The sequence below is a fragment of the Neopelma chrysocephalum genome, unplaced genomic scaffold, assembly GCF_003984885.1.
Source record: "Neopelma chrysocephalum unplaced genomic scaffold, ASM398488v2 Primary Assembly neopelma1_26, whole genome shotgun sequence".
Classification (NCBI taxonomy): Eukaryota; Metazoa; Chordata; class Aves; order Passeriformes; family Pipridae; genus Neopelma; species Neopelma chrysocephalum.
This window is the reverse complement of record NW_020897695.1, coordinates 20999625-21026752: the sequence shown is the minus strand read 5'-3', so window position 1 is coordinate 21026752 and position 27128 is coordinate 20999625. Positions and strand designations below refer to the sequence as shown.

Below are 27128 nucleotides of genomic sequence, written 5' to 3'. Positions count from 1 at the left end.
TCTTGTGGGTATGACCCATACAGTAAAATCAAACTTTGAAATCAACTGATATATGAATTTCACAATTACTCTGTTCTCTCGAAAAACAGTATTTTCAATTAATGCGTTATTACTCCCATAATTTAATGGTTTAAAATTTTTAGTGAATTAAGCTTTTAGCACTTGTAGGACTTAAGTACCTCTCTCCTCATTTCATTCATTCACTGATGACTTTTTAAACCTCCCTACCTCGCACTCAAGATTGCCATGCTCACTACTGTTTCAGCAAATTTCAGCTTCTCTTCTTCCCTAATTAATGCAGGTGTTCCTTCTCCTGACAAAGCCCCCGAAAAGCCTCTCATGTTACCTCAAATGAACACTGTCCTCAATGTATTTTCTGTGATGCCAAGAAACACTCTTTTCACGATTTCAAAACCAAAGCAAAACAAAACCTTTCATTTCTAGTGCCTACTGTAAGTCACATCCACAATATTACTAAACTGGGATTTGGGGAAGAGAGAAATCTTTTCTTTAATTCTGCTTTTATGTGCTAAAATAATAACTTCACTGTTTAAAACAAAAACACGTTGGCAATAACAAAAGACAAATTCAGTTATTAAAAGTCCCTCGTGTTGTACTTGCTACCCAGATTTGGTTGTGAAGGGAACATTTGACTAAAATTCTAACTTTGAAGGACCACAATCCTGACAGAAACTGTGATGTGAAGGTTCAGCATTAATCATTTCTGTTGAGGTATGGTTGGATTTGCTTCAAATCTCTGTACTAACATAAGCAGACAGCCTAAAATTGATATTCACAAGGATTAGTGACTGTTACTGAACAGAGAGCACCAGCTAGAATTTTTCATCTAACACTACTACTTGCAGCAGAAAAAAAATAATTTATACAGATGTGCAGAAATTCCTGTGTAAAATTATATATACATACATTTCTGTATAAAATACACAGATTATTTTTTGAAATGCCTCCTCCCCCCTTCCCCAAGACAAATATATGATTTGGGGAAGAAAATCCACTTTAAGAGTGCACCTGAGTGACAATACCAGCTGTACAGCGCACATGTATGCAGTACCCAGGACCGTGAGTCAAGGAGTGACCTTATGAAAACACAACAGCTTCCAAGCTTCTCTCATCCTCAAAGCACCACCACAAATAGCAGGTGTGCAAGTCATGGATAAGCAGCAACATCCATGAGAGCAGTAGGATTCACGGGTGTGTGAAGCACCACTTGTATCAAAGGTGAACGCTGCTAAGTTTGGAGGGGGGAAGAAAGATATTCCGCTAACAGTCATTTCTCATATTTTCTCTGCCAGTATCGAAGGTCCAGGTATGGGAGCTAGCTCAGGTGCAACCAAATAAGATGAGGAAACCACTCAGGTCTTTTGTTGGTCTGAGAAGTTTTGTCTCAGTCAGGTCAGCTTCTTTTTGATCCTTCAGGCACTGAAAGCCATTTTGCTGCTGTGTAGTCCAGACCGCAAGTTAGTTCTTACAAATGGTGAACATATAGTGGCTGGAACACCATAGCCCCCAGAAGAAAAACAAAAGATAAAGGCTTCACACTACTATTCTTGTTCTATTTGTGTGAAAACCCGGAGTTAAAAAAGCATTTCCTGGGCAAAGCTGTAACTTTGAACAACCTCAAGAACCAGAAATGGGTGAAAACACCACTTTTAATGTGATTGTAGGGGAAATACGTGAAAAACAAACATTAAGTATAAAGCAAATTAGTGTTCTGGCTGCACATTTTTTGGAGAAGTAGTACATTCAATTTTGAAGTCTTTGAGGTAAATGCATTATCTATATGCTGGAAACATTATTAGTTCTCTAAACAGAGTAGGTAGCTAGGCGTGCAGATGAAAACCCTAAGGGGAATAAACTTGCCAACTTGGAACACACCTGCACAAGCAGGACAACCTACATATCTGCTCCTTCGGCACCTTGCAATTCAATCTAATCACAGGAGTAGAAACACAGTTCCCAGAAAAGGATGGAAGCCTGGTGTCCAAGGAATGACTATGGCAAAAGACAGAGGCAGCTATGAAAGCTTTCTTGGTAGTGTCCTGATGATACATGCTGATAGTGATCTTCCAGGGTGAAAGAGAGAACACCTGATTGCCCCTGGTCATTCAGCTCCTGCCCTCCCTGCCAAATCTGTCTACAATGCTGTTAAATGGGGCTATTTGCGTTGGTGGCCTCTATAAACTGGACTAGACTATCAATCTTTCTTTCCATGGGCCAGTGGAAAAGGCATGATAAATCTAGGCTGAATTTCAACAGGAGTTACAGGACTCAAAGATGTGTATCTTTAAAGAGATAGCCACTTAAATCTGATATGTTTAGAAATTCTCCCTCATGTGAAATACTCCCTAATTTTCTGTTGATCCTTAACACCAATGGTCACAACACCTCATAAATAATGCTTTCAAGAAGATGATAGGTCAATTCATTCCTTCAGAAGCTTTGTATTCCTGACTCATGGGCTTCAGGACGTTTTGCCTTTGTGTCTAACCTCCACAGAGACTCCAGAAAATTGCCAACACCCCTATAAAGTTGACTATAAATGCAGTCATAGTGTATTGTAAATTCAGACCTACAGACACAGTGCTGGTAGGGATTAAGCACCTGCTCTTTAATGGCAACTTCATAGGGTCCATCTTCAATGTAAACCTTCCTCTAAAATACGGTCCCAAGTCATTTCTTGGTCATGTATCCAAAAAGCAAAAATCAAACAGCATAACATTTTTCTTTAAATTGTTTCCTCTATCAATTGATAACATCAGTCACAAATGTTGGCCCAGCCTACCCCAAGGCACACAGATAAAACACTCATTGAGCACATTCCTTTCAGTGAAATAAAGGTATCATTGAGGTTTTTTCCCTGGCATCATATAATAGAGAATATGCAAGGGGATGGCTAGTTAGTTTTCTGCACCTCAGAAGCACTGCTGACACCAGCTCAGGAGCCTATGTTTTGCTACATATATGCAAACAAATATAGGCATATGCATAAATATATCTATATGATGACAAAAAGGGAAACAAAGTATTAATTTAACTTCCGGTTTTTCATCCTTTAGGAAAGAAAAAGTCTAAACTACATTCAATTGATACTCCAAGATTATAGGACCTGATGTTTTTGTTGGGGGAGGATGGATTCTAAGCCAGGGAAAGACTGTGTGAGAGTATGATGAAGATGCTCTGTGTTCCTACACTGCAGATGTACTCATTGCTTACATTTCTTTGAGTTTATACCTACTCTCACTTTAGGAACTTCCAATTCACAACACAGGAATCTCACCAGTACACTTTAAAAAAAGAAAAGGGGAAAAAAAAAAGAGCTAAGACTGTAACATTTCAGTTCTCTTTGAAGCAAGATTTAACATGAGTGGAAGAATTGTACTGAAAAAAAAGGAGTCTGTCACAGTCCAGTACCTCACAGGCCACTGCAACAAGTTTGACAGCAGCCTCTATAGAGTTGGCTTGCTTCTGGTTCACTGCACGTGAATACCACAGTCAATATCTGCTCACTCGACTAATACTGCTGACTACAGCACAAAGAACACAGGAATTTTGTCCAAGAAACCACAGGCTCAGAGCCTCTGAATGTGCACTATATTTAGAGCTTACATTCTTTGAAGCCGATAACAGAATGAGATAATAGAAATTTCAAGCAACAGAACTCAAGCATTGCAGCTATTCTATATATTTTTAGTTAAATGTTAAATTAAGGTAATGATCCACATGTTCTCAATGGTTTTGCCCATGAATATTTTTCCTTCTTGTTAACATCTTCCCTCCAATTTTCCATCCCTCTCAGACTCTGAGTAGCTTTTTCCATTAGTTTTAACTGCAGAGATCTAGAATTACTCAGTCCATGATAAACACAAGCAAAGATACTCACTCTTTAATGTAAAGAGGAAACATGCGCACGAGCACACATAGATACGCACGCTTGCATGCACATCTGCACACAGGGATTGCCACGACAGCTTGAAGTCATGCCTAGTTACTCCTCAGTCTACAGAAAAATGTTACATAGAACTGTGTCCCGAGGCACGACTTTGCTGGCCATTCTTTTTGCTTCCATCATCTCTTAATTCATGCTGGTTTGAAAGCCTGCCTTAGGGAACCACTTCTCACTGGCAGCTGAGAGAATTCATCTAAGGACTGTTAACTGCCCAGACGGGGTAAATCAGTTAAGTGGCAGCGCTGACGAGCATTGAGAGATACCTTGCTGCTGATAAACCTAGGAACTGCTTCTCTGCAACAGCATAATACATAAAAACCTCTTAAAGAATCTCTTTCACAGGACTGGGCTCCACCAGACAAACCTGTGACACTCTACCTCTCATGTGAGGATGAGGCAACCGATACTGTTTAGACCAGCAGAGGAGCATTCCTGAGGACCACCAAGGGTTTCCCCTCCTTCTTCCTCCCCCTGCGTCACATCAGGAAGATACCCTGTGAGTTGTTGCTACTCCCGAGTGACCGTATGATGAGAAGTGGTCAGCCAGCTGCCAGCCACTAGAAGCATGTCTTTCTCATTAGGGCTGGGGGCTGCTGCCTCTCAAGTGCTTTTCTCAACATTAAAAGGAAAAAAAAAACAATCTGGGGGAAGTTTCTACCAAAGATTTTCAACAAAAGAAACTATTGCATTTTACAAACTTTTCCTTCTACATTAAAAATCTCACCAAAATTTTCCTCTTATTTCACTTGCTGTAACTTCCCCAGACAGCACAAAATCAATCTGGCTGTATGAAAAGAACAAAGAGCCTCTGTTAACACAATATTTATCTGCTGCTATTGTTTCTCCCATATAAAATTGTAGTTCCTTGGCATTACAATTAGCTACTCCAGAGAAAATGATTATGTCACAAAGTATTATCCACCACAGAAACAGATGAATGATGTGAACCAAATGTAATCTGGTGCGTTTAGAGGCAATTCTGTTGACTTTCATGTAAATGTGCTTGCTAAAAACTGGGATGAATTTAGCAGTCAACCCTTATGTGATCTAGAATTTATTTTCCAGCAGAAATAAGATAGCTGTTCCTCAATGCTACTTTTTCCTAGTAGGGAAAGAGCAAATCTGTGACAAATATAGAAGAGCTGACTGTGCAGAAATTTCCAACTACAGCTTACTTAATTCAGTGTAACTGCACTTGTGTAAAATAGTTACATTCAAAAATATTTATCATTTTTACCCACATTTTAACCTACCTTTTTCCTTTTAAGTGTCTCTCAGAATCAAAAATTTAAGAGAAGCACATAGTTTTTTTTCTGCAATTCAGTATATGCCACCAATAATTTGCTTTCTAAACTTTTTGCAGTTTCAGATAGTTTTTAAAAACAGTCTGTTTCTGAAGCTACTCTGCAAGCATGCTTGCAAAGGAGAATTTATGATCTGCAAGTCTTAAGGTAAACATTACTAAACAAGAATGAACAGCTAAAGAAAACACCGATTCACTATTTTAAATGATGCAACACTATATACTGAGTGAAAGATCACAGTTCTGGTCTAGATGCAGGCTTCCTGTTCCCCAGCTTTGTAAAAGGCCTGACACTGAATGAAAACTATCTGCTGAAGTTTATGTGCAGGCATCTGGCCCTGCTATTTACTTCTGTGAATTACTGTCTCCGCGCTGCTCTGTCAGTAAGAAAGAGGCTGCTTGCAGAGCCTAGAACATGCATGTTTGTGGCATACGACAAACTCTGAATAACCTTAACGAGTCAGCAGACCATGCTGATTCCTTCTCAGAAACTTCCCATAAAAATCCTCCAGGCTATTAGCAGCTGCTTATTCTTCATGCCACACTTAAGGGACAGGTTTCTCGGGGTGTTTCCCATTTAATACAAGATTTCTCACTGCTTACAGAAACTACTTTCACAGATTATTTTGGAAAGCTGTAACTACCGTCATCTTTTCATGTCCCATGAGCTTCCCAGTCTTTCTTCTTCAATGGCTCCCGGCTAAACCATAAAAGCCATTCCAAGTCTTAAGGTAATTAAAGCCAATTCAATGAGTGACGTTTTTCATGATGGGTGGGGCTCTCCTTCCCACTGTGAAAGGATCAATGAATGCTCTAACAAGCCTTGCCAAGTCTACAGCTTAGAGGTACACTGAGGTAAAGCAGCAGGTAAAAGATTTAAGAGGTTTAAACACTGAGATTTTTAAAGAGAAATAAGAGCTTAGAAATGAAAGCAAAAGGAAAAATCAAATGTCCATGGCAAGGCTGGGAAAACCTGAACATCATATCAAACTTATGGCTAGCAGTTTCCCTCACAATCAAGGATATTTTGCAGAGCCAATGCTTTAATCTTATCACGTTTGGACATCCTCCATTGTACTGTGTGGTCGAAAATAAGAGGCTGATACAAGCTGAGTGTCTGGTCCTAACTTTCCTTTCCTTTCCTTTTCACTCTTGTGTAACTGATGCGTGTATAAATTAGATATAAAATAACATATCTAAGAATCGGACTCTCTGTTTATCAACTTGAAGGTCACTTGAAAGCAAAACACGTCCTTTGGTTTAGTAGTGGAGCATTAACAAAGCTCAAAATATCTGTTCAAGGCATTCCTGTTAGGCTCATGAAGAATTACCTGCACTTGCATCATTTCACAGTGTAAGAGTGCCAAACTCCAATGCCACTGGTCTCAATCAACAGTTGGGAAAAAATAGATCTTGGATTATCGTTGGCCCTAGGAAGCTACGATAACACCCGCTTTACCTTGCAACTTCCTCCTTGTGAGGGCAGCCCCCACGACTGTAAGTGTATGGGTATTATCAGTACACCTTCCCTTACATTTACCTGCTCACACTTCCTTACCTGCAATCCAAAGCTAAGGTAAAATGGGATGGCAACAGGAAGAGATGGAGACCAAATGGATTCATGATGCATCTTGTAGTACATTCAGCCCTGAAACTTTAACTTCCTACTGACCTCCTGAAACACGTGCATTAACCACTCTGACATGTACGCAGGCCACTACCCTGGAGCCATTCCTGATTTTGCCACCTGACTGATGTCCCCTGCCTCATCCCTGCTGGATTGCATTTCCTTCACAGCCACAGTAACCGTGGCTGGAAATATCAGGATAGGCCACCTTCAAATGCTCTCTAACCCAACTTTGAAATTAAGCAGATTGGGACCAACCTATTAATGCAACTTGGTTAAAGCATGAGAATAAATGAATGACCAAGAATGGTAGGTTCCTAAATTGCAGGAATTAAGTCCACCAGTAGAGGCTTGACTCTGCCTTAGGAGCTTTTTTTTTTTTAATATAAGAAATGAAAACTCTAATCCTGGCTAAATCAGATTTTAAAAGTTGTGGGATTATAAAATTATTTACAATTGCATTGTCATACAAATAGACAAGACATCCTTATTCTTTCTTGGCTAACTGCCTACAACTTTCATTCCAACAAAGACAACGTCAACAAAGACATCAAGCAACTGGAAGAGTTAACCAATAATAAATTTGTGATTTGGCTCTTGAGGAGTAAAAAAATAGCACAGTCAGAGCACTAATTTCAAACAAACACCCTCATTAGCAGCATGATTTTGACTCATTGCACACCAGCCACACTCTAATGGATGTCAAGGACCAAAACTTAGCTAAGCTTCAGCTCCTGTTTTAGTACCAGACCTTAGAAATCAATTTTGAAAATTAGGAAAGACTAGACAAAAACAGCAACTAAAAGCAAAGCAAGGAGTGGGATTACTAAAGCTATGCTTCTGTTGCTTTGCTTTAATAATCTGATGTTTATCAAGTAATTTAACTTGCTAGTTCAATGGAAAGCAGCAGAACGGAATTACAATTTACTGGATTTATTTTTTTTAAACTAAGATTCATGCCTGGAATTTGAAAAAAAAAATGGAAACACAAGCTCCAGCTTCGATTTTGCTATTCATACACTGCCACTGAAGAACAACTTAAGTTTCATATATCTTCTCTGAAGTATAATCAAAGAGGTACTGTAGAAATTCCAGGATAACTACACAGTCCTAACAAACAGGTTTTGGTAACATGAAGTGACACTTTTCAGTACATATTCATAAGGGTTCGGGGTTATTATTGGGCTGTAATTGCAGTTGTTCTAACACCTAATAAGCCATGGCTGGAAAAACAAAGGCAGGTTAATTTGTGATTTCCTCTACTCATTCAGAGGCAAATTAAGTGTCAAACAGCTAATACAGAACATATTTCATTTTATGAGATTTTAATTTAATTCTGCACCATATCGTTGATGCCTTAATGTAGGGTGGTTTATCTAAGAGGAAGAGCAATTTATAAACCTCTTTCAATTGAAATCTTTAATGATAGGATACGATAGCATAATTACAGCAATGCCTGCTAGTCCTACTATACATAAGCATCTGTCAGCAATTCCATCATAAACATAAACCCTTACTTTAGGGGTTTATAACTCAAATTATAAAAATTAGCTCCAGGCTGAAATTTGGGATACAACAGTTCTGACCATCAGCAATTAAACTATAAGAAATATATATATAAATACATATACCTTTTTTAGACCTGCAAGTACATAAGAGCCCTGTAACAGCTTTAAAATTCCTCCTTTCTTTTTCACTTGGGCATTGTTCAAAATTATGGGCAGACACTGTAGTTATCATTCAGACAAGGCCCTCTTCGCATTTTTCTGCACTTGTTTTATACCTAAACTAATTCCACTAAGGCTTGACAGGCTCTGGAACATATTTCTAGAAGCTTGGATGACTGGAATCATGCCAACTTTTTGTCTTTTTTTTTAATTTATATTACATACACACTTTTGAGAGTATTGTGAAGCTGAGGAGAAAACCACTCATCCAATGAAGTCATTGATGAAGCTGTGGGTAAACATTTGCATCCTGACTGGTGTTCTTGCTGTTTTTTCTCAGAATTCTCAAATACCTTCTCAATCCAGTTCTTACTTCGGATTTTTTTCTTCTCTTTTTATAATGGGTGCTAGGAGAGCAGTTCAAGTAGTGGCTCCAAATGATCCCAGGTGATCCTAAATGAGATCATTCCTAAGTGATACTCACACCAGGCTCAGTAAAACTTGCAAGAAAACCATTGGGTGCCTAGCTTATATATATATATACACTAAAACATACTCCTGAAAACTGCAGAAGCATGACAAACCTTAACATCTAAAAAGAAGCTGTTGGAGTCCAACCAATTTTTTTTTAAGTTACTTAGCTGCCTATTTATATTTAATTACACCAACCACAACAGCTCCAAGGGTCCACTACAGCTCATAATTCCAACGGTGACACAAACCAAATGAGCAGAAGAATTAACAGATGTTAATGGAAAAGTATGAACAAAATTTTAAGCTTAAGGCTTGGGTTGATATCAGTGTATTTTTAAAGCAGCTGCCTGTCATCATATCACATCACACTTAGAAATCCTCATCTCTAACAAGTCTCTGCAGGGCCTCTCACACAGCAGGGTACCTTTCCATAGAAGAAGCGTTAATTTTGGGTTCAGAGAGGACTACCCCTGAATGCCAGGTATGAAACAGGTTTTTCCAACATCTTTTGGGGCTCTTACAGAAACCCTGGAACTGATAGCAGTGTAGGCTGCTAGTCCCAGTTTCCCACTGTCACCCAAAGTCTACCCACCCAAAAGCTCTGGCTGTGGACAGGGGGTGTCATGGATGTGTCATGCTATAGACTGGGTTCATGGGAGTGAGGCTCCAGGGATGGCTCAGCTCAGCAAACACAGCCTGAGTTCTACATGGCACAGGATTCCTGAAGCCTCTTTGAAGGCTCGCAGGCAGTACCTGGGTCTTGGATGATGGTCGTCTGCTGATGCAGGTTAAAATCCTTCCCGGGGCTCCTTTTCCCATTTGCCTCACAACAGAGAAAGCCAAATTCCCCACTAACTTCAGAATGAGCAGGATCATATGCCCCAGCTCCCAAAAACATATGGGCAGAATATTGACTGCACTGCAAAATCTAGGATGATCCTGTAATGACTCTCTCTGAGCCTGCTGCCTTCAGCTTACAACAGTTTTTAGCAGCAAATTTAAGCATGTGTTTATTTTATGATGTGGTTGATTGAGGTGTAAATGGTGATGCATCAGAGGAACCCTAAGGAATAAATCACAAATTTATCTACTCTTTCTATAAATACCCACTTTTCCTCTAATGCCCGAGAAGACTGCAACACAGATTTATTACTTACCTCCAGGCAAATTTGCTCTGAAATTACAATTCAGTAATAGAAGACTGACCCAAAAAAACTGTTAGTAAAATATTGTGTGTGTACTTGGGCATGTAGTTAGGATTGTTAATATCAATTAATTCTGCTCACAGAGGAGGACTTGTTTTAAAACAACTTCATTTTTCTTCTGCATATATGTAATTACGCAGCTGTAACTAATAGCCATAGCAAAGCAATCTGCCATCTAAACAACTAGCATTATTCTTCAAAGTATTACTTGTTCTTTTCTTCTTGTAGTTTCTCAGTATGAGAGGTGATTATTAGATATGATTAAATATATACATCAAGCCTTTTAGCGAAGTACCAAGCCTTGCTTTTCGGTTCCATTTTTAATGGTATATAGCAGTTTTCTGGACAAAACAACTGGTTTATTCTGCAATGCTGATATCCGTCTCCCCATACTGAGTAAGATAATATTTATTTCTACAGGATTTCACCACTACCACCCTTTTCTAATGCATGTTATCACTGGTATTCATTTCTTTTATCTTTGTGTAAACTATGTGCTCTATCACATTTGCCATTTTGTTTGGGTGACATTCCCATCAATCAACCAATTGCCTATATGCACGCACAACAGGGACTATGAAAATTTACCAAAAATTTCATTATGGTTCATAGCAGTCACAAGGAAAAAAAACAACCTTTGGCATGAGAGGAAATTTTAGCTATGAAGAATACCAAGCTTAATACAGACATATTAAAATACATGTTTGTCTGGCTGTATTTCACAGGGCTGAACACCTTTTAAATTAGTATTTATAGAATGACATAACACAAATAAATATCAGCAAAACACACAGGTAACACTTGCCAGCCACCTATCATAACAAGAATTCCTCAAGCACCAGCATGGGTTTTGCTTCATGAACAGATAACCTTGATGCTCTCCAAAACTAAATCTCACTCTCTGGCAAGACTAGAAAAGTGTTCCAGGTGCATGGTTTCAACCATTGCAAAGGTTCCTTCTTTGAGGCAGCAGAATCAAGGGGAAATACACAATGAATACTCACACATGCAGAGGAGGAATGGGAGATGGTTCATAATGGTAGCGTCCCTCATGATGTCTTGCATCAATTGGCACAGGAGGGTGGAATGCTGGAAAGAGGTGAGGCGGATCTGGAAAAAAAAAAGGCGATGTTTCCAGATCTGAGAATCTCCAATGACTCTTTAAAAACAACATTCATAAAGACAGAACAGATATTGAAAAGCACATGTTAACAGTACAATGACTTGTGGGTCACAATCTCCTTCCCTCATGCTGTCAGTCAGGTCTGTTGGAGAGAAGATCTTGGCCCACAGTGTTTGCATGAATATGTATTTACTAATTTTAATATTCTCTTTTTATAGCTTAAATGGAAAGGGATGTAAAGAAAGTCTTTAATAAATAATTATGTGCCCATATGTGAAGTGTCAGATCAAAAGGACCATCAAGGCTTTCATAAGCATTCCTGATTTATTTTTTATTAAAACAAGAAAAAAAAATCATCCCAGGACGAAAAGCCTAAGCAGAGAATACAATACAATAAAAAAAGTATATCCTTAGAGATGTACACACAACAACAGATGTTCATACAACAGAAAGCCAAACTGAAGTGACATGCTGAGAAATATAAGTAAAACTGGAGCAAATCAGACAACGATGTTAAAAGGGAAAGGCCATATTGGAGATGTTTAACTGCACCACACCAGTGGCCAAACTTGTACGAATGTGCACAAGGACAGGGAGACTCATTTCATGCACAGTTCTTAAAAGGAAGGAAGCTTTCTTTGTCCCTATGGCTCAAGACTCAGGGACTCATGGCTGCAGTAAGCTCCCCTGCTCTACCTCCTCCAAAGCTTTCACAGGATGGGGGATTTTGCAGCTGTCAGGACTCCTGTTCCCCACTGTTTCCAGAGAGCCTCAGAGCTGAGGCTGACAAAAGGGGGAATGTGCCTCTGACGCCCTCATGGGCTCTGCCCTGAGGGGCCAAGCGCATGCCCGCCCTACCCAGTGCTTCTGCAGCTGGATTGCTTCCCAGCTTCGGAGAGCACAACACACACAGACCAGAGCTCTCCTCACCAGCACACCGGTGCAATTTGCGTGCCTCAAGATGCTGCTCACTGCTGCCTCCCAAATGCTCAAAATTCAAGTGAGATGCTAAGCATCTCTAGCAGTATGAAACAAACTGATTCTGCACAATTATTACCCAATTACCACTTTGGATGAAGTCATGTGTTTATCCGACACCAAAAGCTGAGAAGTATAGACATTAGGTCATGTCATGGATTTACTAAAATGCTTCTAGAAAGAAAGAAAACCTTAATTATGCCCTGGCAGTAAAACTGAGCCTATTTCAGTTTTGCCCACTGACTCTTGAAGGTATGTTCTCTTTATATGTCCTGCCCTTCCTATTCAGGAAAATGTAAATCCCCTCTTAGATTATATTATTTGTGAAAGAAGTTCCCTGGTGCCAGCTAGAGATGGTTAGATGAAATAATTTTTCCTTATGGTGTTTGTAAAAAGCTGAGTTGGTTTACTATTATGTTTTGAAGTTAGAGAACAATTACAGAAACAAACCTCATTGCCCTGAGGGAGTAAACACAGGGGATGAAGGGTAAATCATGTAATTTCTGAGGAAATACTCCCAGTATTTCAAGAAAGTCTGGAAACACCTGACAAAGCCTGTCCCGTTTCATGGCTTGATTTTGTGAAACACCACAGCACATTTCTGCCATTTACTGACTCAGGGCTTAGGCACCATAAATGAAAAACAATTGTGGCTTATGATGTCAGCGGGGAGCTCAAACTCACAGTAGCTTTAATTCTGGTTCTGCTGTACCAACTGGACCTTGGCATGCAACCTATTACAAGCTTTATTCTCCATGGCAAGCACTCGTGGGAGTAAAAACCAGGTCACAGATGACTAGGAATACACTGTCATTGTCTATGGGGCAGTTGCTTGCTGCCACCTCCTGAAACACATTCCTCAACAGACGCCAAGGTGAAGGGGGAAAGGAGCATGAGAAGTATGTTTCAGCACATCTCCCTGCCTGCCCTCTTCCCTGCTTTGCTGGTATTTGACTACAACAGTGCAAGCCTAAGGGAGGAGGTTTAAAAGCAGATGTCTGGTATTTTACCATACAAATCTACCACCATTTTTTCAGCAAAATGGAATTCACTTGCAACCTCGTAGATGCACAAGAAAATCCTTCTCTGCCCTACGTGTCTCAAGAGAGTGAGTCTGGGGAGCACAGGTAAATCCACAGAGATTTTGTTATCCATACGCGTCAGACAGGATGTAGTTCACCTGGCCAAAACAAGCAATCCCACTCAGGGTGCCAAGCCTCCACTGTCCCATTGTCAACCAGCCAGAGCACCTACCCATTAAAATCAGTTCCAGTAATTAGTAGTGAAACACCATTTGAACCCTACTGAATGTAAAATCTACCTTCCCCTATCTGGGAAATGGAAACTCAGTATTAAACAACCCAAGAAGGGTATTCTCCTTTGTAGGGCCTGTGCAGAGCACCAACAAGTTGTATTTACACATGGGCTATAAATCTCGAAGAACATCTTTCTGAGTCCTCTCACATTAAGCTCTTTTGTATATCTTGGTTGCTTCTTGTTTGTAGTTTCCATCTGGGAAACAGCCGTACTCCATCATGGCAGAGGGACCTGTCTCCATCAGCAGGAGTAGAGCTGCATATCAAACCCCAACATAATTATCCATCTCACAGTTTATTATTTACACATGAGCAATGCAGCTGGTGAACATCATAACTCAAGTGTATGTGTAATAAGTTACTACATTGTAGCCATGTCCTGTTGCAACCCTTAAGAAAAACCACATGATGACTTTTCCAAAGTCAGGCTAAAACTGCTGAAGCAGAATGAAGTGCCACTAAACCTGGCTACCTCCTATTTATCATACAATTTCCTGACTGATGCTCCACAAACCAGCTGCTAAGTGCTGTGTACTCTACTGTCAGCAGACTAACATGCTAAATGGGAGACAGGGAGAATAATGTACAGAACTACAGCACTGGTGGAGTCAATTTTACGGCTGAAATTCAAATTCTCCTGTGTTTGGGTCAGCCCTCACCACAAAAGTAACTGGTACATTCTACATGCTTGGGGGCCCAAAATCCCTCCACTTTGAAAAGCATTGAATATTTATATGGAAAGACTCTTAAACACAGAGCTGCCAAAGCACCCATCGTCCAGGGCTTCACTTGGAACTTACTTGAAACTGCATAAAAATGTAATCGGTTGACGTGTATTTATATGGAAATACATAATAAGGAGTTTAGAAAGCAGTAACTGAGGCTGTAGCCAGTTTCACATTCCTTTTTCATCTCCCATCCAGTAACTATTTCATTAAAGGCACCATTAGAATATTAAAGGCGCTTCTGCCACAACTATTTATGCTGTAGGTGAGTAAAGAATGAGACTATTCAGGCTAGAACTGAATCTGAACCTATCTGACTCCTGGTCATTTATGTGAGATGCTCTAACTATCTAGAAAGCTCAGTGTAAAAGACAGGATACCCGCTCTGACTATGTTTTTATGTTTCTCATTTAAACTACGAGGAACAAAACTCTTACCCTTAGCAAAAACTCTTACCCTCACCAAAATAAATCAACAAAATCTGACTTCCTCTTCTGTTAGGGAAATTATTTATTATCTTCTTAAAAATTCTGGCTAAGATGCAAACTACCACAGTGTATGCCAGGCAGTTTTCTTACAAACAGCCAAATGCAACTGTGAATTCCCGGACCATTTATATCCTTGCAGAGACTCCCTGACATAACTGTACAGTACACAAGCAGATGCTGCCTGTGTATTTGCAGCCCTCAGCTCCAATTCATTAGAAGTACCCGATTCTGTGCTTAAATTCCATTATTTTCAAGAACTTGTAAGGACATGCTAAGGCACTGGAAATACACTTGAACACATTCCTCATGCATTACTGAATTTGGTAGCTGTTGCCTCCTTCTGAATTCTCTGCTGCCCACCACTGTAAGCTTCCTTCAGATGCTCTCCTGTCTCTTGCACAGCTAGCAGGGTCTCTTTAAAACAAAATGGGAGACACAACTGCCTGAAGTGCTACAGACTCATCAGTTTATCACTGTGAGATTTTCTGGAAAATACATCAATTTATGCTGACTTTTTGTTGTGTAAAATGTGCCTTTTTATTTCTGCTTCAAGAACCATTCTTGCTTCCTTAAAGAAGTGAATAGGATCATCTCTCTCAAATTACAATCATTCCCATACTGTAAAAAAGAAGACACTTGTTCTCTGAAAGAGAACTTGTTCTCTGAAAATTGACAACCTAAGTCTCTGCTGCAGCATTAAGGTAAAGAAACTGGGAAAAAGGACAGGTGTATATGGTCCTTGCTGCTGAACAGCAAACCTGAACTGAAGTCTGATGAGATGTAGTTGGCAGCAGCAATTCACAGTGAGACCTGGTGGGAAGGAGGACAATGCCAGCTGGCTCAAAGGTGCTGTGCAACAACTTGAGACAATGGCAGAGGGGTTAGGCTGCTACAAAGCTCACTAAAGTTCATGATAACTTTTCTGTACACTCTGTAATCTCTCAAATAAGACTTACTTACTTAGGGGATCACTACATTTGGAAAGTTCAGCTGTGGTGATAATGATGGTAAAACACTGTGTCCTCAGCTAGCTGACTTGCTCAAGCACCTTGTGATTCCTGCAAAACCCTTGAGGGAGATGGCTGCTGAAATGACAGGCTGCATTTTTCAGCACATCAAGAAAACATTTGCTACCATACAAAACTCCTGCATTGGCTTGAATGCACCCAGTGTGGCCCCGATATATCTGAACCTGTGTCGTGAGGTCAGGGCCAAGAAAACATAGGACTCAAGCCCAACACAGGAAGCCCTTGTTATGTTTCAGCACATCTGTCCTTAGGACAATCAGCTCCCCAAATTACGTGTCAGAGCTGAGCCAGGTGCAAAATTCTATCTTAGATATAACCTCACGTGAGGTAAAATCTCCTTCCCACTTAAATCCATCACAATCTTGATGCCCAGTACCAAGCTTTCATACCAGATGTAATAGATACAGTATCAGGCAAAATATAGCCTCCCTGTTAATGTCTTTTCAATACACAGAACAGTTTTGAAGAGTTTGCCAGAAAATTTCTACACTTCCTTTGGTTTACAAGCTGATCACCAGATGAGAATTTTCTAATATTCAGCTTTGCAGAATCCCTAAGGGCACCACTGTTTCTTCACGTACATTTGCTTCAACTGATCTGAACTTAATGGTATTGCCAGGTTTTATGGCAAGAATTAGGTTCATAGTTGCCAAGCAAAGATCTTATTTTGGATTTCTGTTTAATTACAGTTTGCATTAGAGCTCAATAAGAGCACATGTTGTCTCTGGAGGTTTTTTTAATTCTCTTTCAAAAAGGGGTGATTTATGTTTTGTATGTATGCTTATACAGAGGCTTTAATCAGGAAGAAAAAACGACTGAGCCACAGCCACACGTTAATGCATGCACTTAACTTTGTGCACTTTGAAGAGTCTCCCTATGGTGACTGGGTTGCTGTTCAAGTGTTGCTGTTTCCCATCTGAAGCACTGCTTATTTTCAGGCTGATCCACTGCTGTGCTACAGCCAGTTATCTCAGGATGCTTTTCCGTGTGTCTGAGTGCGCATGCACGCACACGCTTCCAATGTGACTTCCAGTCCTGTTGACATGGACGTGACTAACTCATTATCTGACTTCACAGGGAAGGGGATTTTAAATAGGAAAAAGAAGTAGTCATGGCAAAACTGGGGAAAAACAGACAAATAAGTGTATAAAGCCAAGAAACAGACAGAAGGAGATTGAGGAAAAATAACTTTCAGTGGGCAAGTCCTCTCCATTTCAGTAACACAAAATGTTGTGATAACATACAGTAGATTTAACACATTGAGAGAAAAGACAATTTTCCATCAGCTCACATCCCTTCCATGTGTCTGTGTGTATTAATGATGATCAGACTTCCCCTCCCTACCCTCTGTGCTCGCAGATCTTAAAAATAAACCACAGGGGTTTCAGGCCAAACCTCACAAACTGAGCACAGCTCCAGCTCTGTGCCTCTTGTTATGGCTGAAAAATAAGTTCTACCTTTGCAAAAACAAAAATTAAGACTTTAGAACATCTTAGATTCCTGCCATCCATTTTAACACTATTCAGTTTGTAAACTTAAACACTTTGTGGGAACACGGTTTATTGTTTTTAGTAATTCTGCAACAACCAGCATGCCAAACACTTGAAGGAAGAGCAGTTATCGTTATGCTGGAATAAAAGTGGTTGGAAATTATTTCACCAGCTGGCATTGAGAGGTGTTTTAATATGCCAAATTTGTTGCAGGTATTGGCTAAATAACTGCTGGATTGATTTCAGTTTAAACACTTTATTATTCCTCCCAGTCACTGCAACTCTGTCTGAGCAGCAGGACTGCCTTCAGGAATATTAACTAAACTTCCTCAACTCCATTCAACTGACTCCAGTGCTCCCTGCCATTTGCCCATCTGGAAAAAAAAAATAAAACCCAACCCAAAAAAAAGTGGTAACAGACAGACTTGTAGGGCAATAAATATATTGCATGTACAGAACACCTTGGACAGAAAAGTCTCCAATTCTTTAAGAACATAATTTGTGATTCAGCACAGCCCAGTGATTTACAAATGACTGTTTCCACTGGGATGGATGCACTGGTAAGCGAAGAAAGGACTCCTTGTGCTGCTCTGATCATGCTGTCATGAACTTGCCTGGGGAGTGGGGTGGGCACAGCACTGCTGCCCCACAACTCTCCTGGGACATACATTTTCAGAGCAGGAAAGCCAAAGCACTCCATCAGCACAGTTTGTCCAAGAACAAACAGCGGATTGGTAGAAATGCATCAGGAATATCCTGCCTTCCAGCCAAAAACCACTGGCTGCTTCATCCCATAAGCAACCTTAGAAAACCTTCATGAACAGAAGTGCATATAGACAGCATCTGTACACTGGCCCATGCTTTCAGGAAAAGAGGATGATGATGAGACATCTTAGCCTCATCATCCTGTTACTTGGAGGTATAACTGTTTCACCTAATGCAGCTGGTTCCTGGTACAGCGCAGCTCATCCTTTTCACAACCTCTGGATCACATGCAGCAATTCTTAATGAACTTAATAATGTCATCTCTGTAAGAAAATGAAAAATTGTCCTCTGCTAGAAAGCTGACAAAAGAAATCCCTCCCTCCCCTACCTCCAAAGGACTCTAGAGCTAAAAAATAATTCAGCTTCTGCCTTGCAACGCACTTGCTGTTTTGCTGTTCCTCCCCTAACTTCTCATGCCACCATGCATCAATGCAGCCTCCACCACTTAAAAATCCAGCCCTGAGAATTATGAGAACCAAAATGAGCATCCATGTTTAACTCTCAAGAACCCCATACAAGTAGTTTTACCCAGATGCTCTGGAATGCTTCCCACCATTGATTACACATGTATGAAGAATCAAATCCTCAACATTTCCTCCTCTGCATGCAGCAAGTAACTGGATGTGTAACCACAATATATACACAAATATTTTGTACCTATCTACCAGGTTCATACCCCTTTCTGTAACACACAGCAAATTCCAGTGGTTGAAGGTGAGCTACAAAGTGGAAACTGAGGAAATGAAAAGATTACAAAAAAAATAAATCTTGATCCACACTGAAGAGAACTAAAGAAGAAATCTCACAGTGAGGCTCTCAGCTCTAAAGAATTTCTAAGCAGAGGTTTAACATGGGCTTACTGTACAGTGGGAATGAGGTGCATCAGGGAACAACATTCCCTATGGCTCAACACAGCTCAAGGAATGCATCTGAATGCCCTGCTATCAGCTGCACATATTTACTCAGCAATGACAAATATCTGTAAGATGCCAAGGTAAATGTGGCTAAGGAGAGGCATCAGAAAGCTAGAAACTGGGGGAAAAAATCTAGAAATATCCATGTATTGCTGCTGATTTGATGTGGGAACAAATAAAGACAAGTTGGGTAATTCAACAAGCTTTGGTGACATTCTTAGAAGTTCATAAACCAGCAGCGTGAGTCAGTCTGCAAACATGGTTTGTTTAAACAACACTTTCGAGACTTGTCCGCTCTTCTGTGCACCAGAATCAAGTTTAAAAGCTATTTGAAAGGCCAAACCTCAAACAGTTGGGTATTAGTATAGCACAGTGAAAATCACTGTAGCTAACAGATTTCCAGCAGCTGAAGGTCTGGATCACAGGGTGAAAGACTTGGAAATAGGTTATATTTAGCAGCTTTGATGAGTATTTTATGGCATGATAGGAATTAGAGAGGAAAATGTGTAATTAGATCAATTATGTCTATTTTTAGATATTAAAACAGTTCAGATTCTATGGGATGCACAATCAGATGAACACTCAGAGATTTCTTTTTCCCTGCTGTTCAACCTGATTTTTTAAAATTTCATCCAAATATTCATAATTATTTAGCTCCTCTCTGTATCATCCTTAGCAATTACTCTCCTTCTGTGGTGTTTACACTCTTTAAGCTCTTGTAGATGAGCAGATAGTTATTACATGTGCTATCAGACCACTTGGTAATATGCATTTATTGCATCCTTTCATCTCTATGTCTATATCCTAAATTAATCATGATCACTTGTTTTTGCTCTCTGGGTTTCTTCCAGCTTGTGCGAGATACAGAGTTGTCACCCCTGCACTCTTGGGCATCAGGTTTTCATGTAGGCTGACATGACACAGTTTAGGAGGAGGCAGCCTTAGAAATTCATAACACAAAAAACATATTTCTGCAAACTTATCCTTCCAGCAGAGGTATGTGTTTCTTATACACAGTCTCAAATACCATTATGTTCCATTTTCCCACTGCAAGACAGTACCTTCATCACAGGGCAGTGACCTACCATAGCATTTCTAGGGGACTGATGGTGAAATGGGCAGTGTTCAAATCAAATAAAGACAACATAAATCAGCTCTTGGTTATTACTTCCTGACATTTCTTAATATTTGACTTTAGAGTGTTTTCTTCCTCCGTGTTCTCTCATCCTCCCTCATCTTCTTAGAGAGTTTCTCCCCCATATTTCATTTTTATACTGGTTACTTTTTGTTTCACATCATTACAGAAGATGGAAAGTACAGTGAATTCCTTTAATTCGCCCTATTGACATTTATCCTAAGTGCTCATTCAGCCTATTTTTGAGAATGACATATTGTCGATATTCCAATCAATCTTAGTTACTTTTTACAAGCCAAGTTTGAGGCAAATATTGTTAACAAAAAGGGCCATAGTTAAATTGTGTCAATTCGCTGGGCCTCAGCCTGGTCACTGTCAATATGGAGATATCCTGCCTGAGACACTCTTTAGTGAAAAGTCCCAACAAGAGCTAGAATGACAGTATTTTATCCACTACCCGTTATTTCTTTAACTCCTTAAAAAGAGTGGTTCAATTGCCTATAACTGCTTGTTCTTTACTAATCTCTCTTGGCTTTTGATCATGATCTTTTATTAAGGTCATTTTTCTTGACAGACAACTTCTTTATTTCCTACTACTCACACATAGGATGAGAGCATGAGCTTTAGATATAACTACACTTTTTTGGATTTTTAGGATTTTTTTAGTATTCCCCAATTTCTCTTCCCCACCAAAGGGCTCTCTATAGGAGAATATGGAAGTTCCTCATAAAGCCTTATGAACATTTTCACCTTCACCCTCCCTCTTGTTCTCTGCAGATATAATGGCAGGATCCGGCCTACACTTTTCTTACTTTGGGCACTAAGTGCTGCTTACCCAAAGTGGCCAACCCTTTACATCAACCACTTCAAGTGAGCACCACTGCTGAAAAATGGGATGAAGGGCATGTATGTCTGAACATGCTTATTTCAAAACACAAATCAAAAATTAACAGTAGACAACCTCAGCCTAATTAACACTCGTGATCCTAATGCCCTGTGAGGGCAGCCCCAAGTTAGCAGAGTAATGTGTCCACATCAGAGGTGCAGAGAACGGGTACACGTCTGCAGGGGGCACCTGAATGCAGAACCAGCTGCATCCTCTCCTGAGATCTTCCTCCCACACTGTGACCTACTCACACCAGCCTCACAGCTAGGACTCAAGTGTCACAGACTGTGTGGGGTAGGTCCAGCCTCACCGATGAGGAAAAACTTTCCTGCTAATGAGAGAAAAGGAAAAACTGAAGAACAGAGACCTGAACAGGCAGAAGCATACAAATGTGGTAGTGGGCAAAGCGGCCCAAAGCATTAGCAAAGATTTTCCTGCATAGCAACAGCACAAAAGCAAACACTTCAGGGCAGTTTCCATCTTTACATCACCTGTCTACAGTGCTTAGCACAACAGAGCCTCAGTCTCTGACTGAGCCTTCTGCCACTATAATAGATGAGTACAACAGTGCAGCTTTCTTCAGTCTCCAGTGCAGGCAGACCAGGGAAAAAATTACATTAGCTGCCTGTGCACAGCCATGTTCTTCAGCTTGGTGATTAAGGGACAAGACGGGAGAAAATGTAGCATTAGGTGGAGCATAAACCCAAAAATATGAGAGAAGTGTGAAAGGACTGTTTTTCTGCATGCTTAAGTGGGTAGGGAGGCATAAAAGAGGAGGCTGCTTTTCATTCCTCTCTACATCCTAGAGAAGCCAGGGGTGCTACAAAGAGACAAACGGAGCCAGAAGAGGGGAAAGGTGGCCAAATGAGGATGAGGTGCACAGACCACCATTCCCTGCCACACAGCCAAGTGACACAGGAGGCTATGGACACAGGAAGTTTAAATGGCCTCCAGGGGAAAGTCACAGAAAAGAAGTGTAATAAGAGTCCAAAAGAGTTGAAACCAGCAATAAATTCCTTGACCACAAATTTTGTGTAATTGGCAGAGGAGCAACAGGAAAGGAGAGTCACCTGCCATGTTCTTACATTAACCCCTGGGCATTTGCTTTTGGTCATTGCTTGGAAAGGATACCAGGCGGGCCAGTATGGCCCCTCATACTCCGTGCACTCCTGGCATGTTCCCCAAGGCCAAGATGGCTAAAAACCCTTTTCCCTGACACTTAGTCAGCACTTCACCCAGGGCAGGGCCAGAGCTGCAAGATTTCAGCTCTGTGGCATAAATACAAAGACATCCTCAGCCTGTAAAAGCCCATCTGTATGTTTGCATGTTACACTGCATAAAAGAGGTGGTAACAAAAAGTAACTTAAGATGCCTGTCCCCTGTCCACCAAGAGGCAATCCTTCCTTCTATGTGCAGAGTTCAGATGCTAGCAGGCTCTAGGAAAACTAGGGACTTCATTACCCTTCAGCAGAAGGGGAGGAGACAGTTTTCCTCAGTCCCATCCCCTTGGCAATCTTGGAGCTTTTCCAATGCATTAAGCATCAGTTTCCCACCAGTAAAGTGTTTGATGCTCTGCTAAATGCAGTGGCACTAAGAGAGATATAGTAACCCTCCATATGGAAAAGCCATTTGACACAAAGGTTGGAGGTCAAAAGTTTAAATGTTCATGACAGAGACCACAACAGTCGTTTTCTGGTCAATAACATCAAAGGATTTTCCAGCTCTTAATGCTACTATTGTCGCTTGTTTGGATCCTATTGAAATTCTAGCATATTTATTGCACTCTGGGAGTAGAAGGACTTTTTGTTTGTTTTAATCTCTATGCTGAGCCCAAGGAGTCTGAAGTGTTGTGACTCCCCCTGCTCCCAAAGAGAATAAGCAGAGAAACAATGCCAGAGGATGTGGCATTGTAGTCCCAACCAACTTGGTGCTTTCTTCCCCGCCAAAAAATATAAATGATGGATGGAAACACATGGTCTCTATTGGACAGGACTGGAAATCTCTGCTCCTGAACCCCCACATAACCGGTTTTAATTGTTTTGTGTTATGGCAGGGGGTGAAAAGCATTCCCCACCATCATGGTCTCCATTTTGCCAGTCATTGTTGAGAAACGTTTTGCTGCAGCCGACTAACGCTCTCATTAGACACAAATGTGGCGGGGCCAGGAACAGCAGTGAGATTCTCTGGGACGAATTGTAATGCCTTAACCACAAAGAGTATCATTTCACTCAGCCCTCCTTTGCTCTCTGAACTTCTGCTTGCAGTTAGGCAGAAACTTACTACCAGAGCTCTGCAGAGCATGTTCCAGGCATTGTATTGCCATCAATACCTGATGCTTTGCCAGGAGCAGGATCCAAGTTCATTTGTTCCTACCTTCCTCAGACTCCTGTTCTCCTCTCCACAATGAGGATTAGCAGTTTAAGTTATGTTGCTGACCTCCATCTGTCTAGGCAGAAACAGATGTCTGCACACTTGGGCATGATCTTATTTCAAAGTGGGGACTCTGGGATACTAATGACGTTATAGAGGCAATAGCATATGTTGGATCTCAACAGTCCATTGTCTAATTGGGATGGTTTTAATCAAATATGAATGTACCCAAGTTTTCACAGCTAATTAATAAATCCCCCTTTTAAATAACGACAGTAACTTTGAGCTCTCCATCGAGGCAGCATCCTGAGGAATGCCTACATGAGCAGCAGTCATCACTGAAGGCCTGTAAGAGGCTGCAGCAACATCTGCCGCAGCTCAGTTCTTATTTAAACAGCTCTTAACTGCCCTTCCCAGAGGTAAGCTGCAGCCAAATTGTTTTCCTTCACTTCACAAACCAGATATGCATGGCTTATGTGAACAGCCCAAAAGTTTACTTTAGTTTCTGTTTAAATACCTTCTACCACATATTTCAAACAAACAGTTCTCTTCGTTAAAAAGGCAAACAGTGTAGCCACAGAATACCAGCAATTGAGGAGAACCACACCAGGCAGAGAAATCCTCTGCCCCTGTGTAAACACCGCCTGCTCTGCAGCTCCCAGCAGCATCCGCCTGCAATACCACTTCAGAAGCCTTTTCACAAATACTTCACACGACTGTTTGTAAGTAAATGATAACCCTGAAGAGATTATCTGCAGGGCTGAGAGCCCTGATGACTATCACTACCGCTACACAGACAAAGAAAGAAAAGCCAAACACTTGCTGCCAGCCTTGTGTGAGTTATGAAACTATAATAAACTCAGTGGCAAAACAGTAACCTCAGCTAAACCTGTTAAACTGGAAAAGCAGTGCCTGCTTTGGTGTATTTGTCTCCACAAAGGGCAGCAAGTTTACCCTTAGCAATGAAAAGGTTATTGCATCTCCGTAGTTTTTTAACTGATTGGTTAAATTGGCACACATCAGAAAGTTGTACAAAAGAGTAAGAAAGCTGCATAGCCAACAAATCACCAAATAAAGCACTAAGCTAATTCCTTCTGGACAATATACACATGGCAATTCAAATGCCTTAGGAGCACACAACTTACTCTTAATATCCCAGAAACAAGTACGGAAGGAGAAGGCAATAAAAAAAAACTGGACACAGAATGGAGAGGCAATGGAAAGCAGCCTGTGTTAGGCGGCTCCTGTCACCTGCCCTCACCTCCACACACCCACACGGCTCCTAGGGACATTCACCTCTGAGCTGGGAGTACACTTTCAAGAGAGAAATGCAGCTCAGAACTGCTTTTTGCCAACTGAATAATTTCAATCAAAATACCACCATTTGCATGTTTGAAGGAAAGGACACAAGGCAGCTCATTACAAGTAAGGGCACTTTCACCATGTCCATCACTACTGTCATCATCAGAGTGATTACAGCAAGCTACAGGGATGGCATCTCTGCATCAGTCATAAAGCACAGACCCATGGCATGCCCAGAACTTCAGAATAACCTTAAAAAATAAATTATCAGCTATCCATATGCTCTAAAATCCATTCTCAGGCAAAAAGAAACAACTAAAAATCTAAATATCCTTCAGAAAGTTCATAGACAGGGACAGACTGCACCTGACTGTAGGGTGAGGGTTCACAAGCTGTGAGAGTGCTGAAGTTATTCCAGCTATCATATAAAGAGGAGAAGAACAGATAACATTTTTTATTAGGGGGAAGAAAGTCTTATCAAGTCCTAATGAAGAAGGTTAGGACATCTCAGCAACCGTAACTTTAACCTTGCAGTGACTCAAAACATAATTTTACCCTGAAGTGAAAATAACTGAAAAGTAAGTCCCACTAAGTCAGACTGTTTTATCATTAATTCCAGCAGAGTCAGCATAGCTAGCTCTTGTGATTTTATGTTGTCTTATTTTTCTTTTCAGTGTTTTTTAAAAGCTCCAGTATTTCCAGTCATGTCACTAAGTAAGAATCTCAGCTTTCATTTAAGGAAGATATAAAACCCCCAAAAAAACAAAACCCACATGTATGTTTCCAGTTATTATGGTTGCAGAGAAAAGCTGGAAAATGAGAACTCCCCCCCCAAGTGTCACAACCTGTGAGCAAATGAAAAGATCCAAGAAAAACATACGTGAGCAGGTATGTAGGTATGCCTGCTCTTGCAGTTGGTATGTATGTGTTTCGCATGATCACATACACAAAGTTATTATTTTGAACACCTAGTTATTTGAGATGGCAGGACAGGACAAATGGTATCTACTGGCATTAAAATCTATGGGTTTAAACTGTGATTGTCTTTAAAGTTGCTTGCAGAGGTTTTGGTCCTTATCAGAATTGCTAATCACATGTCAATGATTTTTTATTTGACTACAGAGATGCTTTCCTTACACAGGGTAACTTTTGTCCTATCTATTAAGAGTTGAGAATTTTCTACATTCTCCTTATATACACAGATTATAGTCTTAAAGGATTGCTTTCCAAAAGACATGAGGTAGAAAGATCCTTTCTGAGAATTTTAGTGGAAAGGCTGAATTTAGGTTTAAAGTGGAAATAAACCCCCCTAAGTTTCCGCAAGAACTAGAGAAAATAGCAGTCATAGTCAGCTCTTTGAGGGGCTAAGATAATATATGCAATAAATTTACTACTATTATTACAACTGATAACACAAACTGAGCTAACGGAACTAAAATATCTTCTAAACCAGTTCTTGGAGAGCTGATAATACCAACATTTAGGTGCCAGGAGTTGGGAATTTCCCAGCGTACCAAGCTGGTTGACTAACTGACACTAAAAATAGGACTCCAAACCCTGCTGCTCTTGTGGTTTATGTACAAACAATATGATTTTTTGTCAAGCAACTCTGATCCATTCAGAAGGGTGAAAAAAAAATCCATTTCTTTCAAGACGTTTATGGCCTGAGGCTTTTCTAAAACAAAAAGGGGAGAAACAATTTATTTTTATTATGCCATTCCCCAATTTTCAACTTAAAACAGACCACTTCTGCAGTTTTTTACAACATTCCAGCAAGTCCTCTGTTGCAGTTTTTTGTTCCCGAGCATGTACAGCTCCTAGTTGAAAAAAATTTATGCCTACCCAAACAGCGCATGGTTTTTTGGGGCTGGTGGTTCAAGGTGCCAGAGTTAATCTAAGCACCACCTCAGGCACCAGCCAACAGACCACAGCTTTCCTTCCAAATCCATTACAACCTCTTGTCACAAACGTCCAAGCTGCATGGAAGAGTCAGTGCAGAGATAAAGAAATCACACATCCTCTGACACACAAACACAGAGAAGAATCCCAGGAACACAGGAAAAGCATCATCCCATCTTTGTCAGCAAGTGTTATTTCTGGTTCTTTCTTTACTTGAGCAGTCTGCAATTAGTTTCATTTCATCTACCCATACTGCAGCGATAGAAACCTCAAATGAGCTAAAGAGAACAACTCACATAAGCATCTTATTTATGCACTTTCAAGAGTGAAATACATAAGAAGCATTCACTGAAGAAATCCAGGTCTCTATTTTAGCTCCAGGAGAGATCACTATGACTTGTCTTTCCCAAGTGTTTAACTTGGGGTGACATCTCTTTGGAAAAAATGACCTCTCACTTGATGCCCA

The 27128-nt window shown here is 40.5% G+C and overlaps 1 protein-coding gene across 4 annotated transcripts in view; it reads right to left on the bottom strand.

Annotated features, from left to right (window-relative positions):
• The window catches only part of GLI3 (GLI family zinc finger 3), a 207594-nt gene that overhangs the window by 84246 nt on the left and 96220 nt on the right, over positions 1-27128 (bottom strand). For 3 of the 4 annotated variants that reach the window (XM_027675835.1, XM_027675837.1, XM_027675836.1), the window contains one exon: positions 11248-11353. In XM_027675835.1, the coding sequence (XP_027531636.1) occupies positions 11248-11353 (106 nt within the window). Of the gene's footprint in view, positions 1-2622; positions 2712-11247; positions 11354-27128 lie in introns of those variants that run through there. The other variant, XM_027675838.1, reaches the window with a different exon arrangement.